A 19,744-nucleotide genomic window follows, 5' to 3' on the forward strand; every position below is an offset into this window, starting at 1 on the left:
GAAGTAAGTGATGGAATAACACATTTTAGTAGATTTAAATTAATCTGTTGTATGCTTATGAACAAAAAAGGCATGGCAAAACTCTTTGGTGTGACACAATGTATGAAAATCCAGGGTTCCCTGTGTATGATCAAGTGTTTGCTTTTTACCTTCCTGATTCCAAGTTCTCAGTAAACTGGAGCCTCTTTCCAGACATTGCCCACATTTCTCAGCTACAGGCCTGTCATACTGGAGTCTTGTTATGGAGTAAATATCATCTCCAAAATTACGAAGTTCCAGTTAGTGCTGCAAAAAATGTTCAGGTGACCTATCGCTCAAATTGTCATTTAACTTTGACACTAGGGCCCGAATCTTCCTCTGCGCTCCGGAAAACCCAACCTGCACACTTTTATTACCCGCAAACTGCACACACGCCCCATGTGCATCTTCATAAACCCTATTTGTCTTTTCAAACTGGGGTTAGATTCACATTGCAGTTTGCGAGCTGCGCTTGGGTGCTTGAGGAGAGTGGGTGCAGATGTGGGCAGGTTAAAAGGCCCACCTTGGTTCTCCAACACAGTATTCCAGCTCTCAACATTGATTAAAGACCTCCTAAACCTCACCTCCCTTCCCCCACCCCACATGTCAGCACATGCCCCTCAGATTGCCCATACCACCCCATGGCACTTCTCTGCCTCTTCCTCCACCCCCATCCCACTATGTATCCTCTATCACCAATGCCACCTCTGTGTATCCCCCAAACCCACTTACCCAGTATGCACAATGTATAGTCCTCAAATTCCAATGGAAAATACTTTATATTCCTTGAGAAAAAAATAAACCCATCACCATCTTATTAAAAGCTTCAATATCATTGATACTGGGAAAGAATGTATTCTGCCTTGTGAAAAAACTTTGTACTACTTATAATCCTGTTAGTTTTGTGTCAACAAACCAGAAACCACATCAAATGACAACCTGTATTACAACTCCTTGAAACTTTATTCATTTTTGGATAATGGAACACATACTGTGCCGAACCTGCTGAATTAGCACTTGAAAAGCCAAGTATTCAGAATAGTTACAGCAGTCTAAACAATAGACTACTCTGTGGGAAGGAAAGAACAGAAGGTGCACATTTTTTTTGTATTCTTTCGTGGGATGTGGGCATCGAAGCTGGGCCAGATTTTATTGCCCATCCCTAAATGCCTTTGAGAAGGTGGTGGTGAGCTACAGTCCATGTGTATAGGTACACCCACAGGGAGTTCCATTTCATTTCAATTTCAAAGCAGAGTGCCTGAGAATCAATATAATGGAGCAGATGGTTAGATTTTCTTCATGTAGGTTTTTTTCAAGTGTCCAAATCAGGTTTTTTTTTAATCAGACAGAGCCATTTAAATTACAGTAGAAAAGCTGACAGCACAGGTTGACATGCATTTACATCCTTCTTTAAATAAGGTGACCAATACTCTACACAGTACTCCAGATGTGGTCTCACTAATGCTCTGTATAACTGAAGCATAATCTCCCAACTTTTGTATTCAATTCCCCTCGCAATACATGATAACATTCTATTAGCTTTCCTAATTACTTGCTGTATCTGCATACTAGCCTCTTGTGGTTCATGCACTTAGGCACCCAGATTCTTCTGCATTTCAGAGCTCTGCAGACTCTCATCATTTAGATAACATGCTTCTCTTTTATTCTTCCTGCCAAAATGGACAATTTCACATTTTCCCATTTTATACTCCGTTTGTTAGATCTTTGCCCACTCACTTAACCTATCTATATCTTTTGTAGCCTCCTTTTGTCCTCTTCACAGCTTACTTTCTTACTTACTTTCCTACCTATCTTTGTGTCATCAGTAAATTTGGCAACCACCCCACCCATCCCCTCATCTAAGTCATTTATATAAATTGTAAACAGTTCCCTGTTTACTTCAAGTTCTGTTACTATGTTGATGTAGTGCCTGATTTTCCTTCTTAGCTCCAAGTTCCTAATTTTAAACCTGTGTGCCTTGATATTTCAAACCCTTGCCAGAGGCATTAATTTGTCCAGATGACTTTGGAAAACGACTTCTTCAATCTTGAGAACTTCAATTTGATCACTTCAAAGTCTTTAACAAATAAAATAAATTCAACTTCCTTAGCCTTTCCGCAAAAGTTAACGCTCTTGGTACTCTAAGTCATTGTGGTTGTTTATCTTTTTTTGGGGATGTTTTGATCATTTTTCCATAAAAATGATTTGTAAAAAATTATTTTTTTAATGCTGGGTATTTAAAACGAATGTGCACTCTTAAGAGTTAAGAAGACATCAAGACAAAGGGTGGGTAATATGCTAAATAGAAAGAAAATATGTAATTTATTAGTTTCTCTGGATAATCAAAATTAGCTTGCAGCCATACAATCAAAAGCTCTTTCATCTCTGTCTGTGAAAAGATATATGAAGATAGGGGCTGGGACACGGTCTGAGAGAAAGTTGTTTTTTCAAAAAGCTGTGAAGGCAGCCAGATTTTGTTCAAGTGAAAGTTATGTCTATTACTCTTAGGCAGGCCTGAAGTCTAAAATGTTGCAGGAACAATTCGAAGACCTTGTCTTTTAGTCAAGTAATGCTGACATGGGGTAGCATGTGTGTAATTTTATTATGAGGATAAGTTGCCTTAATTAAACTGAAATAAATCTGATCACAACTATTGCTCTGTATGTTCATTGCAATGCCAAATGAAGAGTGTAATGATTTGTACCAATCCTCACCTCAGTTGAAGATGTGATAATCCAGTCCATATCTCAAGCAGGTGCTTTTGTTACATTCCTAGAATATGATATTGTACTAGTACATATAGTGTGAACCAACTTGGGTAAAAACAAAAGACTCATACTACTTAACAGAGTGACTGACACCACTAAACCTGAGAGTGTGTCTATGGTAGGTCTGAATTTGTGACATTTTCACACGTGCAGTAATTGGTGTTGTGTAGGCCAAACTGAGTGCACCCACTTGTTACTTTTGGAGACAAACTTATCTCAGATTGGTATTCTCTGCCACAAAAAGCTGTGGATGCTCACCATTGAGTATATTCAATTCTGAGATCAACAGTGATACAGTGATGAGTTACATTACTGGGGTAGAATAGAGCACGTTTTACATTCCAGTTAACCAACCTTGATTCAGATACTGGGAGGCCCAAATGGAAAATGATCCATGCCCCAGCAATTATATCCCTTATCTTGATGATCACAGAATTGAATAAAAAAGGGTTTTTAATCCTTTAAGAATTATGTAGCATTGTCGTCACAAAAATAGAATTTACATTATTCGGAGAACAATGGGGAAGAATGATTTTGAGTGTTATCTATAGTGACATATTCAAAAATAACATGTCCACAATACAATTCTTCTCAAATTAAATAAAGAATTGTTCTGTAATTATGCATATTTTTTCACTTCTGGTTTATAGTAATTTGTATTGTAAACAGAGTAATTTATGACTTTTTGGCTTGGTTGTCTGATTAAAAATGAGCACTTTAAACGTTAGATGCTAAGCTTGGATAATGCCATCAGTTGAGTAATATTGGTCCTGATGTGCTGAGGGATCCCTTGCATTAGTTCAAGAGGGCTTCTTGTATCTCTTTCTTAATTGTGTCACATCACTACCAATCTCCAAAAGAATTGTAATGTCTCAAAGCTAATTATACGTTTCTGTTTGACTATGTTGGTTGATTTCAAATTCCCAGTAATCTAATCCTTAAAGCTTTTTCTTCAGTGGAAGAAAATTATTGCTCATGTTGCCACTAGCTATCTTGGCAATTTGCCAATAACATTTTCTTGACCTTTTGATTAAGTTGGTGAACAAATTGAGGGTTGGCAAAAACAAAAAAAGATTTATATCTGTTGCAACTTTGGTTATTTGGAGTTTTCTTAGTTAGAGCCTATGTGGCTGCAAAATAGGTTTTCAGGACAAGCACTGGAAAATACGGATACTTAAGTACTGAGGCAAAATGTCTCTATTGGGTATTGTAGAATCTTTCACATGCAGCTATGGGAGGTCATTGTTAATTATATAATACAGCTTTTGTTACACTCTATATGATGTAAATGCCACAATTTAAAAAAAAATTGAGAACATTTTCCATTTCAGATTTGTTTTCAAGTTTGCAACACCATGGGCGGAATTTTCTGCACCCACCTGCCGCCGGGATGTTTTGATCCCGCTGCAAGCCAATGGACTTCTGGCTGGGGTGCCACCTCGCCGTGGAGGGTCCTGTCCGCAACGGGGCCAGAAAATCCCAGCCCTTGCATCCAACAGTGTTGACATGCAGGGCAATAAATTTTACTTTGCATTTATTCGGATTAAAAGCTCTCTCTGATTATTTGGTTTGGATCTGTTTAAGTGCAGTCAGTTGACATTAGTCATGTAGTTTAGTATCATCAGCAAACCTTATAACAGGAGTTCTCAGGTGTTGGTTATTCTCAAGTCGTCTGTGGTGTATAGAATGGCCAAAATGGTTAGTAGCTAACTAGTTCTAGTAATTGGTGGGAAGTGGCCTAAATAGGTACTTTCTAAGATGGTCGCTTTCTCTCACTGAAGAAAGTTACTCTCAGTTAGCTCTTTCTAAATTCTTAAGAGAAAAGCACCCTTGTCCATTATGAAATCGCTGTGCCACTCACCTTAGTTGTGGATAATTCATTTGGGGAATACAGTTATAATTTTACTTTCATCTGGGATTTGGTTCTTGTTCTAATGAAGGAGGTCAAAATGATTTGAATGTATAGTTTCTTGTGACCTTAAATTTCTCAAATCCTGCCAACTTTCAGTTTTCCTTAGTGAATATATACTACTGTATCTTTCTTGACACTTGCATAAGACAGTGATCAGTCATAGCTGCTATTTTAACTAACTGTGGTTGGACCCTATTTCGACTTATCTTGAGAAACCATAATGCCAAACTTCTCTCTGTTACCTTGCCTTTCTTATGAAAGGACAAGATCATTTTGCTAATCTTTATCTAATGCTCACTCTCTGTGTAGTTAGAATTGAAGTATTAATCATTCCAGGCAGTTGTTTTGCTTTATATAAGCACAAGGTTTTGAGTGAACTGGTCACTAAATGGATTATGGAATTGAGTGAATAATAGAACAGGTTCCCAGTTCACCAGGGATGACAGTGGAAAGCTGGCCCTACTCTAGCTGGACTATGCTTATTTCACAGGCTAATATACAGAGTTTTACTCAAATGCTATCTGCAGAGCAACTACTTGAATAATTTGTATGCTTTCACTCAGCAGTTTTGTCTTGATCTATTGGTACAGGAGGTGTGCTCTCTGATGCTGCTACTCCCAAGCCGCCTGCAACAATTAAGTCTTCAGGCATTCAGATCCAGCTTCTGCACCATTTTGTGTTTGTATGTGAAAGTTCAAAGAATGGCAAAGAATGTTAGGATACATATTGTAGATAAGATCTTTCTCATTCTTTAAGTGTAACTCAACATTCAGTTGATGCGGCTCAGTTCGATAATGTTCCTGTGAAGCACCTTGGGACCTTTTACTATGTTAAAGGCGTTGTATAAATGCAAGCTGTTGTTATTGTTGTTGAAAGGTTCTTGCCTAGCTTTCCCCTAGATTCTCTTTCTGGCCTAGTGCTGCTTGGTACTTTATTTCCTGTGCATATATGTTTTTTTTGCCATCCGTGCTAATCCCATTGTACTTCCTCCTCTGGGCCAAAAGTCAGTGGTGTTCATTCAGTATGTGCTTGTATACAACAGTGAGGAAGACTTTCTGCGGAAAACACACTGTGGAGCAAAGCTTCCAAAGCCATGGTTCTGCAACGTGCTAATCTCCACAGATTGTGCCATATTCTATTTGGATGTGGATGTTAAACAGTATTGAAAGAATGAGGAAAAGCCCACCTCAAGGAGATAATGGAATATTTTACTATTAAGTGATTTTAAAGTCTTGTTTAAGAAAAGGTATTTGTGCTTTGTAATCAAGGTGCTTTTGATTAGATCTGCAACAAAAAAGGATTTTAAAGAGGAAAAACTCACAGGCTCTGTGGGCTTTTCTCTGTACTTAGCTGCTTATGAAGCATTAATGGCTTTTCTGGTTCTCAGGATAAACTTTGCGTTCTGTGAAGTTATACATTTGTTAATAGCACTGGAAATTTATGATTATAATGCGTTTACCTACATTATTAGTCACTAGGGTATAAAATTAAACTTTAATAAGTTACTAGGTATACATAATATTTCCCTCCCTTAGCTTCTCCAAGGTCTTCTCAGATATTCAAGGGTTAACATTTTCAAATAACCATTCCTGCTGTATTGTGCAAAACCAGTGATTTTAAGGGAAGTTCCTAAGCTTTTATGCAGACATTTCACACAAGCATAGTATACCTCGGATCATTTTAATTCAAATAATAGGAAGTGAGGTAGTGAACAAAAGTAATATCAACTGGTTGTTTCCATCTTTCTCCCCCTTCCCCGCGACATGTGCTCTCTCACTGTTCTACATATGATAAAGATTCCAATTAATTCTGTGTCCTGCCTTCTGCACGATATTGCTCATACTCTGAGCATTGTTTAGCTCCTTTTTCTGTTATTTGCCCTTATTGCCCTAGAGGCTTGGTGGTTTCCTTTGCTGCTTGTTGAACTGATAAAGATTAAACTCAGATAACTTATAGCCAAGAAATTTTGACCAAAGGAGATAATTAAATATTATCTGCAATTTTGACACAGTTCTGAATTTTGAAGCAAGTTATATTTTGATCATTGTCTTTCACACAACTGTATAGTGATAAAACCTGTACACACTGTTGATACCGGAGTTGCTTTGATAATTCTTTAATTCATTTGTAAGCGTGCATTATTGACACAGTTTTCAGTGGCAATGCCAAAAATGGCATGTTCACTTGGAAACTGATGAGCAGTTCCTTAACATTTTGCAGCATTTAAATTGGTATTTAGGCTAATGTGGTCCATAAAGATAATTCCTCTATTCCAGCAATGGGTGTTTTCAATATTAAAATTTATGTGCAATTAGAGAGTGTTAACATGCCTTGCATTCTTACAGTAGTTCTCATTTAAAGTGACTTACCTTTAAAAAGGTTAAGATTTAACTATCCTATAAATTATATGAATAAAAAAAAGACATGAAATATGCACTTTATTCCATCCTTTTGTAACAGGTCTCTTCTTAACTTACAGTTCTTGATATAGCTGTTCCTTGTTTTGTATCTAATTTCCTCCAAACTAGTAAAATTATGTTGCATAAAAAGAGCTCTCTAAATGCTCTCCCATCCACATGCATTTTCAAAACAACTTATTAACGAAGTTCGCCCATATACTAATTACCGCTGTGCTTGCAACTTGTATTGGAAAATCTAGCTATAATGTTTTGTGAGTGTAATTATTTTTATTCTTTTTAATTAGGTAGAGCTAATTAAAGGAAATTCACAAAGCGTAGGACTGACTTTCCGCCAAATCCAGGGCAGTGATGGAGATGCAGTGCACGTTAGTGTTGAAACTGTGACCCCTAACTCATCGGCTGCAGCTGCTGACCTCCAAAAAGGAGATCGTCTCATCGCGATTGGAGGTGAGAACATATCATGTTTATATAATTAGAGTGAAAACCAGCAAATTAATTCCTATACATGGAATTTTACACATTTTCAAAGCTTGTAAACTTAATGTCAAATCTAGACTATGCTCAATCTGGGTAGTAAAGTGTGCCTTATATTTTGCACCTGAAATTTCCCAAATATTGTGTTGCTCTAAACTTTATGATACACTGTTGTTTGTCTAATACATTCATATAATTTGGATTGATGTTTGCTTGGATTATTTATTTTCCATTGTTTTGTTAAATTGACCAGGGCACCTGAAGATGAAAAGAGCAGGAACCCATGAGTTAATTTAGGAAAATAAAGGTGCTGATACTCAGAAGGTCGGGGAGCATTTTTGGAGAGAGAAATAGAAATAACATTTCAGATAAATTGAGCAGGAGCGTTGAGAAAAATTATTTATGTGAAAAGAAGGCTAGGGGGTGGGTGCGGTGTGGGGAGGTACCTTTTTGAGACCTTGGGTGAGAATGATTTTGAGGTGAAGCCAATGCAACATGTTGTTTTCAACACATTTAAAACACACCAGGAGGGAGAACATGTGGGATATTGTCTATCTGCAGTTTATGAGAAATGAGAGGCAGGTTCGGCATACTGGATGTAGTAGTACCAAAATACAAAAGAAAAGTTGTGACAAAAAGAAGAACAGGTTGCTTTTGTATTGTATATACCTTTACAAACCGGGGTTCATGCACCGCAGGCCTACCAGGCCATCCATGAAATCATCAGAATTTCTGTGTACGTTTGCAGTCGGCAATACCACGAGCCATAGGGCAGTGCCATGAGCATTTTGTATGTATGATTATTTTTCCTGTAAGACTTGACTTGCCAGCTCATTGTTTCCGTTGCTATTAAATAATAATTTTAAAAAACATTCTACACTGTTAGCATTGTTTTTCTTCAGGTAGCTAGTGATGGAAGTTACCAGGGAGAGGCCCTTAGTCTCTGTCAGTATTTTTCAGAGGATTCACCCATGCAAAAAAGCCTGAAACCCTCTGGTTGGGTCTGCAGCAGATTGCTGTGTATTCTAACAATATTTTCTTTTGATCTTGAATGTTTTGGAGAGTATCCATATTAAGGAGCTAATTAAAAATATTAGATGATGCCTGAAAAGGAAGATTATAGTATTGTCAATTTTGTGTACAAGTTTCTGAGGCTTTGTAAGCTACGCTGGGCTACCTCTGGTTGAAGCAATTGAAATTGCACTATTAATAATTGAAAAACTTGCCTTTATTCTCATTTTAAATACTGTGAACTGTGTGGCCATAATTCTGGCACAATTAAAACCACCTGATTCACTAGTGTCTTTCAAAAAGGGAACCTGTCTGGCCTACATACAATTCCTCTCTCGGATTCTATAGTTGACGCGTAATGCCCCCTGAAGTAGCCTTGCAAACCAACCAGTTGTAAAATCAATCATCAAAACCTCAATGATAGGAAATAATGGAGCCTTGTCAACGTTGCTCCCATCCCTAAACAAATTCTCAAAAAGGTGCTGTTATGCACATTAAGCCTTCTGTGTCTTCAGCTTCTTTGTGTCGGTATTTTATGTATATTACACACTGCACATTTGTGCATTTTCATTCTATTGATGTAATCACAGTAGTAACTGCACACTTCTACCATTAGCTGGCGTTTCATCAACTCCTAAGCTGCAGATCTTATACATACCTATTGCATCACTACACTTTACCCTGACTTTCCACAAGTGAAGCCATGTGAGATCCACTAGTTTTATGTGACGTCCAGAGGAAATGTGCCTTGGGAGCTTGAGTGTACAAAAATCTGAAGGAGAGAATAAAGGCACAAACAACACAGTTTGCATTGTACTGTCCTTTCCCTGAGTGACATGCTCTTTAAATTGGGCTGGCCTGGTGGCCTGTGCTCTCTTAAGCACAGGAAATAATATTGACGCAGATGTCCCCAACCTTGCTCACCTAGTAGGGGTTGTGATGAGCCACTTATCAAGAATAATATAGGAAGATAGAATTTTACATTTTCCTCATGCCCTTTTTATTTTTAACCCAATGACTGTGACATATACTCACACTTGCACAAAATATTAACATTGTTCCTGTTTACCTTTCCTTTCGTATTGATTTATTTAGCTGAAGGTCTCTCTGGGTCATAAAATCTGGAAATTGCCTTTTTATTTTGGACTATTATGAGCTTGATTTGAGTATCGTCTATTCTTGCCGGTGTTTCCCCTCTCGCCTTGTCTGAAGGCATTGACTACTTCTGGGCTATAGATGACCAGACACTTTCCTTTGCCTCAGTATTCACGTACGAGCCTTTGCCATGAATGTTGAAACGGTTCAGTCACCGAGGAATATTACAGCTAAGCTCAATCCTGTCATCAAGTGCTGCCAGCTAGTTTGATTATGATAAGTAGTCATAATTTGTTTTCTCAAATGTGTTTTTTATTCCTTCTGTCTGCAGGTTCATTTCTATAAATGGTTTACTGGGAATATTAGTTTGATTGGAGTGGAGATATAAACTCTACATACTTTTCCATGACAGAGTTAAATAATAACCTACGCTTCCTTGAATTATTAAAAATAAAAAATAGTTCTTAAACTCTGTTGAAAGCTCCTTGTTTCAAATTTGGATTGCATGTTATTCCAGTGGAAATGCTGCAGAGATTCAGATTGATGACCAAATAAATGGAAACCCAGTTGCTCATCACTCAGACTGGCTGTATAAATATTTCCATGATATAAATTATACCTTAGCACCCATCTCTGAACATTTAGCGTGGGGAGTTGAGAGAAGCCTGCAATGTATGTTAGCCCATTTGGTTTAAACAGAAGATTTTAGGTGGAGGTCAGTGTGATTCAGTTGGATCCCGTTTTAACGGTAATATTGGAGCAAGCCAAATGTACAATTACCAAATATATTTCTGAGGCCCTGCAGCTGTAAGTAAATTGCCAAAAACTGTGGATTATACACCATGAAGGAGAAAGGCAAAGGCAGCACCTTGCCATAGGTCCTTTATCCACCTGACTTTAGCATGCTGACATTCATGGGACTGATTTTAAAGGTTGATTTGCCCTCTGTTTATGTGGTTGTGCTCTACTGCCAGTGGTTTCAAACAAAGCTCTGGTTTGATGTAGAAAATTGCTCTTTTGTTTAAAAAAAATAAATGCATGCAGCTCCATTCACCACATGAAGGGAACTCAATTCAATTCAATTTCCATTACAATGGATCTTGTCAATTTATTGGCCAATATGGGAGCTATTGTATAGCAGGTGCCACCATGAAATAATAGTGTCCATGAATTTTATTTGTAGTTCTGCCCTACTTTGTTCATCTGAGTATAAATTGAGAGTTAGCACCTCATAATGGCAGTGATTCAGAATCCTGCCTTTTGCTTAAAAACAGAATAATCTTCACATCCATAACTGAAATCATAGCTAGAACATTTCAAATCAGATAACGCGGTTTAACTTCAATTGCGGCTGCATCTGTACATGCTATACTTTTGTTCTTCTTTCCGTGGTGCAACACAACAGTGTCGTCTCTGGTAACTTTTGGAATATACTTTCTATTTTGTTCGGATTAAATGTACAATATAAGAAATAGACCTTAGCTCTTCCTTGGTATTTCCTGTACTGTTTCCCTATCACCCATGTGCTCGGTAACTTACATTGGTTTCTGGTCAAGCAATATCTTGATTTTAAAAGTCTCATCCTTGTTTTCAAATCCCTTCATGGCCTTGCCCCTGCCTATCTCAGTAACCTCCACCTCTTGAGATATCGGTGATCCTCTAATTCTGGCCTCTTGTGAATCCCTAATTTTAACTGCTCCACCAATGGTGGCCAATACCTTCAGTTACCTAGGCCCCAGGCTCTGGAATACCCTTCCTACACCTTGCCATCTCTCTACTTTGCTTTTCTCCTTTAAGACACTTCTTAAAACCTACCTCTTTGACCAAGCTTATATCTCCATATGTCAGTGTTATAATTTGTTTTATAATGCTCCTGTGGAGCGCTGTGGCATGTTCTGTTACGTTAAAGGCACAATATTAGTAACTGTTATTGTACTGTTCAGTAGCTCCGTTATCTGTCATACCTCTTTGCTTTGCATGTATACACACATATATATTTAGCCAACTTGCAGGTTTCTGTTCCTTTACAATGTGCTTTGCAGAATATGCTGTAAGTTTGATGTGTAAGCATAGCATAACATAGGATCTTCACTGCACAACACAGAAAGCAGTGGGATGCAGCCTCACAAGTTGCTGATCTTAGCTGCTTTACCATAGAGTGACAAGTGGTGGTCAGGTGTCAAGGATATGTCAACGTTGGTAGGATGCTCTTAAGTGATTTCTGGCAGCTAATTTAGAACAACATTAGTGGAGATGTGAAATAGGTAGCCCATTCATTCAGCCAGAGTCAATGGAGAGTCAAGAAAAATAACTAAAATGATATTTTTATTCATTTACGGGATGTGGGAGCCGCTCGCTAGGCCAGCAATTATTGTCCATGCCTAATTGCCCTTGAGAAGGTGGTGGTGAGCTGCCTTCTTGAACTGCTGCAGTCCCTGTGGTGTCGGTACACCCACAGTGCTGTTAGGGAGGGAGTTCTAGGATTTTGACCCAGTGACAATGAAGGAATACCAATATATTTCCAAGTCAGGATGGTGAGTGGCTTGGAGGAGAGCTTCCAAGAGGTGGTTCAACATAGCATTGGATAATTGTTGGTGTGGTACTGATTGAGCCACAAGACCAGATCAGCTGCTGGTCTGTGCTAAATTAGTTGATCTAAGCCAGGATTATAGATGAGGCAGAAGACTTGCACTGGACTAGGGTGTGAGGAAAAAAATGAGCAATGGTTCCCACTTCTACCCGCAATCTGTTGCCTTCCGTTGGAAAGTATACATGTGCAGAGTTCAAGATCAGGTTAAGATTTGATGCTCTCTTTCTTGCCCCTCTCAAAAAAAACTGGTGGAATTATTTGCCAACACTCAACCCCTCAGCTCATCCCAGTCACTCAATGACACTGGAAGAATACTGTCAGTGCCCTCGTCATCATCATGATTCAGGAATCAGAGTCCTGGCTGTTTGTTTCCTTTCCCTCTCCCAAGTTTGAGGGAAGCACAGAAACCAATTGTTGTACACCCACCTTTTTCTCAGTATGATTTCAGTACTGATCAGGTTTTGAATTTGGGATCTTCTCAGTCATCGCAGTTGATATCACAGCACAAATGGAAACTTACATGCTGGGCCATTGTTTATTCCTGATTAATTAATCTCCCTTACACGACTGATCCTTGTTGTTTGAGCTTGAAGGTTTACAGCAGTAAGTGACATTTCATTGATTTTAACCTGATAAAGTTCACATGATAATTACAATAAATCTAATTCCTGGTCAGGTACCCGATCGGATTATACTGTGATGCACTAAACATTCACAACACAAAAACAATATATTCAAAGATGAGAGCTGGGTGTGAGAAACCAAGGTAATTTTAGTATTTGACTACACAATTCTAGCCTGAAAACCTGAGAACAAAATTCCTTGAAAAAAATCAAGTTTGAAAATTGTGTAGAAGTAGGCTTCTTTAGCTTGCACCTCTGTTCAATTCAGTGTGCCTTACATTATAAACTAATGCAGATTTAAATTAAAACATGGCTTCAAAAGATTGAAAACACTAAACTTATAACAATGGATTAAATTGTTTCTCTGCTTTTATGCTAATGATTTGACTCTGTTACTTGTTCAGTAATTAGATCCATTGTAATTATCATGTGAACTTTATCAGGTTAAAATCAATTAAATGACACTTAACCACTATAAGCTTTAAGTTTAAACATGAGGACCAGTTGAGCAAGGGAGCTGAATTAACCTCTGTAGGCAAAATGATTAACCCAGGGTACTTCAGCATTCTAAACAATTGAACTGTATTTTAATCCTGCTCCCTGCAAGCCAGTTTCATTGATTATCCATTATGAGCCAAAAAAAAGCTTGTTCTACATAATCTCTATTCTTGTAATGGTTTGATTTTTGAAAGGAATAATGTTAGTGAGCTGCATTTTTAAGGCATCATATAGCAAGTGTGATGGAAACAATTTTCATTCAGTATTAAATAGGGACAGGTTTTTGTGCAATTCTGCAGCAACTAAAGTTAAAATGGAAACTGAACCCCCTTTTGTCCAAACATTTGACTAAACTTTGACCAAGCAGGACCCCAGCTGTCTGAGAAGTTGGGCACATAATTTGATTTGTAAATGAGCTAGGATTCGAGGTACTAATTAAATTACTGCTTATTTGAAGTACTACAGGTGCCCTATATGCAAGACTCTCATGTGTATGTCCATCAGGCACAGGAATAGTTCCAATTGATGGCAAGTGTTAAAAGCTTACAGATAAATGTAGCATATCGTAAATGGCTGAACCACCAAAACCGTTGTTCTATGAGTAGTTCCAATTGTTTAAAAGCATTGACAAGTATGTAAGAAGCAAACAAGATACGATTTCAATAGCCAACAGCTGTCAAAGCAAATGGATTTTGAGGTCTTGCCTTTACCTTTAAAGAAAGGGCATTCAGTATCATTTATAGTCCATCTGTGGTTATTATTTTCATGCTTTTCATTGCCTTTGTCCCATGAAATGTCTAAGAGGGGCATCATGTAAATCACCTTCCACATAATCGACCAGAGGTTTAGTCATAATTCTTTGCAGCACTTTTCAATTTTCAGACCTGTTTTTATGAAACAGTTTACACATTGTGCATGCCAAGCATTGTTCTACAGTATTACATTCCCACTGTACCTCATAGCTGCTGTAGTGCCTTATTTAAATAAATGGACTAATTTTAGCCTTAACGTTAAACAATTTGATAGATGCTATTTACTGCCTTTCACATCAGACAGACAAACTCGTTGAACATGTCACATGGTCTCTTATATCAGAAACGAGCGATGATTGTTAGTCCTGTGGAACATTGTCCCATTCATGACATGCATAAAAGAGCAGATTTTAGTTCATCATTGTGAGAAAGCCCAAAAAACGCAGGAACTGGCCATTGACGCCCTCAAACCAGACCTGCCATTCAATTCGATCAGGCCTGATGTTTACTTCAACCCCATTTAAGCATCTTTGTTTCATATTCCTTGATACCCTTAACTGACAAAAACTCGATCAATCTCATTCTTAAAATAGTCAATTGACCCAGCGTCCATTGCCTTTTGGGAGAGTAAGTTCCAGATTTCCAATATTATTTGTTTGAAGAAGTGCTTCTGAAATGGCCTACCTGTAATTTTAAGATTATTCCTTCTTATTCTGAGTGCCCCACCAAAAAGTATAGTCTCTCTGTATCAATCCAATAGAATCCCTTAATAATTTTAAATACCTTGATTGAATACAAACCAAGCTTATGCGACTCCACTCCTCATGATTTAATCTTTTAAGCCCTGGTATTCTGGTGAATCTTCACTCTACCCCTTCAAGGCTAATGTGTTGTCCCTGAGGTTTGCTGTTCTAAACCAAGAGTAGAACCAAAATGAACTTGACCAAAGCTCTGAATAATTGAAGTGCCCCTTCCTCACCTTTGACTCTCACCTCACCTATGAGATGAGAATGACTGCCCTTGACATAAGGCAGCATTTGGCTGAGTGTGGCATCAAGAAACACTAACAAAATTAGAGTCACTGGGAATCAGGGGGAAAACTCTCCACTGGTTGGAGTCATACCTGCACCAAGGAAAGATGGTTGTGCTTGTTGGAGGTCAATCATCTCGGTTCCAGGACTGTCACTGCAGGAGTTCCTCAGCGTAGTGTCCTAGGCCCAGCCATTTTCAGCTGCTTCATCAATGACCTTCTTTCCCTCATAAGGTCAGAAGTGGGGATATCGCTGATGATTGCACAATGTTCAGCAACACTCACAACTCCTCAAATACTGAAATAGTCCATGTCCAAATGTAGCAAGACTTGGACAATATCCAGTTTGGGTTGACAAGTGGCAAGTAACATTTGCGCCACACAAGTGCCAGGCAATGACCATCCCCAACAGGAGAGAATCTAACTATTGTCCCTTGACATTCAATGGCATTACCATCATCATCAGCATCCTGAACTGGACTAGCCATCTAAATACTGTGGATACAAGAACAGGTCAGAGGCTAGGAACCCTGTGGCAAGTAACTCACCCCATGATTCCCCAAAGCCTGTCAACCATCTACAAGGCATCTGTCAGGAGTGTGATGGAATACCCTCCGCTTGCTTGGATGAGTGCACCTCCAAAAACACTCAAGAAGCTTGACACCATCCAGGACAGAGCAACCTGCTTGATTGTCACCACATCCACAAACATTCACTCCCTCCACCACTGTACCATCTAAAGATGTATTGCAGGAACTCAACAAGGCTCTCAGGTAGCACCTTCCAAACCCACGACTGCTATCATCTTGAAGTAAAAGGGCAGCAGACACACGGGAACACCACAACCTGAAAGTTCCCTTCCGAGCCACTCACCAGCCTGCTTGGAAATATATCGCCGTTCCTTAACTATCAATGGGTCAAAATCCTGAAACTCTCTCCCTAACAGCACTGTGGGTGTACCTACACCCACATGGACTGCAGTGGTTCAAGAAGGCAGCTCACCACCACCTTTTTAAGGGCTATTAGTGATTGGCAATAAATCCTGGCCTAGCCAGGGATGCCCACATCCCATAAATGAATTTTAAAAAATTCAGGTACTCGTAAGATAAAAACCAACATTGCATCAAACATTTTGTTTAATTTTTGTACCGGTGTACTAGCATTTAGTGATTTTTGTACCTGGACACCTAAATTCCTTTGCTCTTCCCCAGCTCCTAGTCTGTCACCAATTATGGAATATTCCTATTTGACGTTCTCAGATCCAAAGTGGGTGACCTCGTGCTTCCCTACATTGAATTCTATCTGCCATAGTTTTACCCACTCATTAATCTGTGTCCTTTTTTTGTAACTTTTAACTTCATCCACATGTCTTGCTGTGCTTCTTAATTCAGTGTCATCTGCAAACTTGAACATACAACTCTCCATACCTTCATCCAGATTATTTTATATATATAAAATGCTAAAAAGCTGAATCCCCAGCACAGAACCCTGGGAATTAACAGTTGTCACATCCCACCAATCAGAGAATGAACTCCTTATCTCTGCATGCTGTCTCCTACCTCCCAACCAATTACTAATCCATATCACACAGTACGTAGCAAATCCTTCTTAAACAGCAATACTGTGCATTCTTAAAAGAAATTGTGGTAGTTTTCAAGAAATCTTTGGCATCAGAAGATATAAATCATGCACTTCGAAGGTAAAATTAACTGCAACATGTACAGAATAGTTAGAAATAGAAAAAGTGGAAAGATCCATCAGCTTATTTAATAGAAAACCAAGGTATTCCTAATACCACCTGTATTTTCCATTCTTTTTATCACGTTTGTAATTTTATTGCATGAAAATTGATAGTACATATAAAACACTTTGATAGATTATTTCACTGCTTGTGACTAGACATGAATAAATTGTGTGACCAAAATGAATACCAAGAGTCTGGATAATGTAATTGTTCCATATTCCTCTCTCGTGTGTTAGACCAAAGTAAGTAACCATTCAGCAAGTGGAGATTGTATATCTGTTAAATACAATGTATAATGACTTATGTGTAAGACAAACTCCATGCTGTAAATTCATTATTTTGGTTAAAATCTCTAAATTATAGTAAACTGCATCACTTTTTTAAGAGGACATGTGGAATGAAGGCCTCAAAAGTACATCAAACATTATAATGCAATACTAGTGAGACTCCTGTAGCTTGGCTTAGGCTGGAAGATATGCTTTCTTATAATGACAGACAGTTATAGACTATGTAATGCACGTTGTATATGCTGCTATAATTCAAATATGCATCTCTTTTAAAGCCAGAAGGTGTAACTTCCTGAGGTTGATAGCTCTTCACTGATCCTCACAGCAGTTGGTGACCACACTGGCTTTCTTCTTTTAGTTTCAGGTGGAGTTCTCACCAATTGTTTTGCTCACCTTTTTGCTCCTATTTTATTTGGATCTTCCTGCATGCTCCTCTTAGTTACATTTATATGTGCACTTGTAATAAATCACTATGCTTTGATTTTTCTAGTCTTTGAATGGACAATTTCCTGAAGTAATTTTTATTGATTGTTGTTCAGTTTTAGCTCCCATCAATTATTGGATTCTAGCTATGATAGGATGTGCTCTACTTCATTTGTTTTAGAAAAGTTTTGCAGAATATTACCATTGTGCTGTGCTTAAACCCACACGAAAAATGATTTAATGCATGTACCCGGGGTTGGAATGAAAATATTTCTGTTTTGCAAAACATGATGAAGGAACAAAACAACAATCTAGGCAAATTGGTGGATAGTTTACATAGATTTGCCAAAAACATTTGACAGAATGGGCATATATTTATAAATCAATAAAAAGAATAATGTGAATCCTGAACAGTGTTACAGCCCTTACCTGAAATTTGTATTCCAGTACAGCACTTGATTGAAATAGGCCCATCTAAAGCTAATCCAACTGAAATTAAGAAGCATGGGAGACGCTTTTATACATACATACATAAGAATTAGGAGCAGGAGTAGGTCACTCGACCCTCAAGCCTGCTTCGCCATTCAATAAGATCATGGGTGATCTGAATGTAACCTCAACTCCACGTTCCTGCCTACCCCCAATAACCTTTCACCCCCTTGCTTGTCAAGAATCTATCTGGCGCTGCCTTAAAAATAGTCAAAGATTCTGCTTCCACCGCCTTTTGAAAGAGAGATTTCCAAAGACTCATGATCCTCAGAGAGAAAAATCCTCATCTCTGTCTTAAAAGGGCAACCCCTTATTTTTAAACAGTGACCCCTAGTTCTAGATTCTCCCACAAGAGAAATCATCCTTTCTACATCCACCCTGTCAAGACCCCTCAGGGTCTTATATATTTCAATCAAGTTGCCTCTTACTCTTATAAATTCCAGCGGATACAAGCCTAGCCTGTATTATCTATATAATTTGACATCACATTCAATTTCCTGTAACGTAACAAGGAAAAGAGGATTCAAGTTCAGACCTTCTGGTTAAATTGATTGAAACTGCAACTTAAGGTTATTGTTCCTACTTGCTGATATACTGTAATAGTAAGTGATTGACATTCCAGTATATCCAGCAACTTGAGCATATTGCAATCTGGTCACAATGAAACTAGACTGGAAATCAATAAGGGTAGGAGAACGTTATATTAGATAATACAGATAGTATTATTTCTCTGCTAAACTGCATGCATGGCTTCCTTTTAGGACTGCAATGTCGTACTAATAAGTAAGCTCTTTCAAAGGTTAATTATTACCAAGTTGGATATAACTTGGTTATGTTAGTGCAAAGAAAGAAATAAAGAACTTGCATTTATATAATGTATTTTGTGATCTTAGGATACCTCAGTAGATGAAAATAATCATTGCCAATCTGCGCACATCGAACAGATGAAACAGATAATCTGTTTCGGTGGTTTTGTCAAGGGACAGAAGTTGATCAGAGTTCTGGGGGAACTTACCTACTCTTCTTCAAATAGTGCAGAGATCTTTTAGGCACACCTGAGCAGAAAGATAGGGTCACAGTTTATGATATTGTGGTTTTGGACATTTGTTTTCCTGAAAACTTATTCTATGCATTGCAAATGATTATACTGTTTAATATCTGCACTGTGATGAATGGAAAATGCATACATACGAATTTTTAAAAAATGTATATTTTTATTCTTGTATACAAGTTTAGATTATGGAGCGTTTTGAGCATTTACATTTACAGATGGGTGAGATGTGAAAGAACTGTTTCCATTTCCATTGTGCACTAGGTTTTCAGAAATTGTACTGCATTTAATGTAATTTGGATAGGTGTGCCTCTGAGCAGGGTATTGGTGATGGTATTTCAGCTTTATTGTCTTAAACAAACAGGCAAGGGCATGGCTTCAACATATCTCACGGTATGCACATCATGCCTACGACTTATCTCACAGTTACTTTATGCCTGCCCATCATCTCTTTCTTCCCCTCCCCCCACCCACCCATCATCTCTTCCTCCCATTTCCCCATCCCTTTGCTAGTTCAATAGAAAACTCAGAGTTTTCTCCTGAGGTGTCATTTCCCTCA

General features: G+C 38.2%; 2 protein-coding genes across 2 annotated transcripts in view; one reads left to right on the forward strand and one right to left on the reverse strand.

Annotated features, from left to right (window-relative positions):
• The window catches only part of pdzd8 (PDZ domain containing 8), a 205,203-nt gene that overhangs the window by 182,211 nt on the left and 3,248 nt on the right, over positions 1 to 19,744 (forward strand). The window contains exon 4 of the mRNA XM_078564649.1: positions 7,403 to 7,565. Coding sequence (XP_078420775.1) covers positions 7,403 to 7,565 — 163 coding nt within the window. The remainder of the gene's footprint in view (positions 1 to 7,402; positions 7,566 to 19,744) is intronic.
• Positions 1,189 to 19,744, reverse strand: part of slc18a2 (solute carrier family 18 member 2) — a 74,506-nt gene continuing 55,950 nt past the window's right edge. The window contains exon 14 of the mRNA XM_078564658.1: positions 1,189 to 1,276. Coding sequence (XP_078420784.1) covers positions 1,263 to 1,276 — 14 coding nt within the window. The 3' untranslated portion in view covers positions 1,189 to 1,262. The remainder of the gene's footprint in view (positions 1,277 to 19,744) is intronic.

Source organism: Cetorhinus maximus, chromosome 20 (assembly GCF_964194155.1).
Source record: "Cetorhinus maximus chromosome 20, sCetMax3.hap1.1, whole genome shotgun sequence".
NCBI classification, from domain to species: domain Eukaryota; kingdom Metazoa; phylum Chordata; class Chondrichthyes; order Lamniformes; family Cetorhinidae; genus Cetorhinus; species Cetorhinus maximus.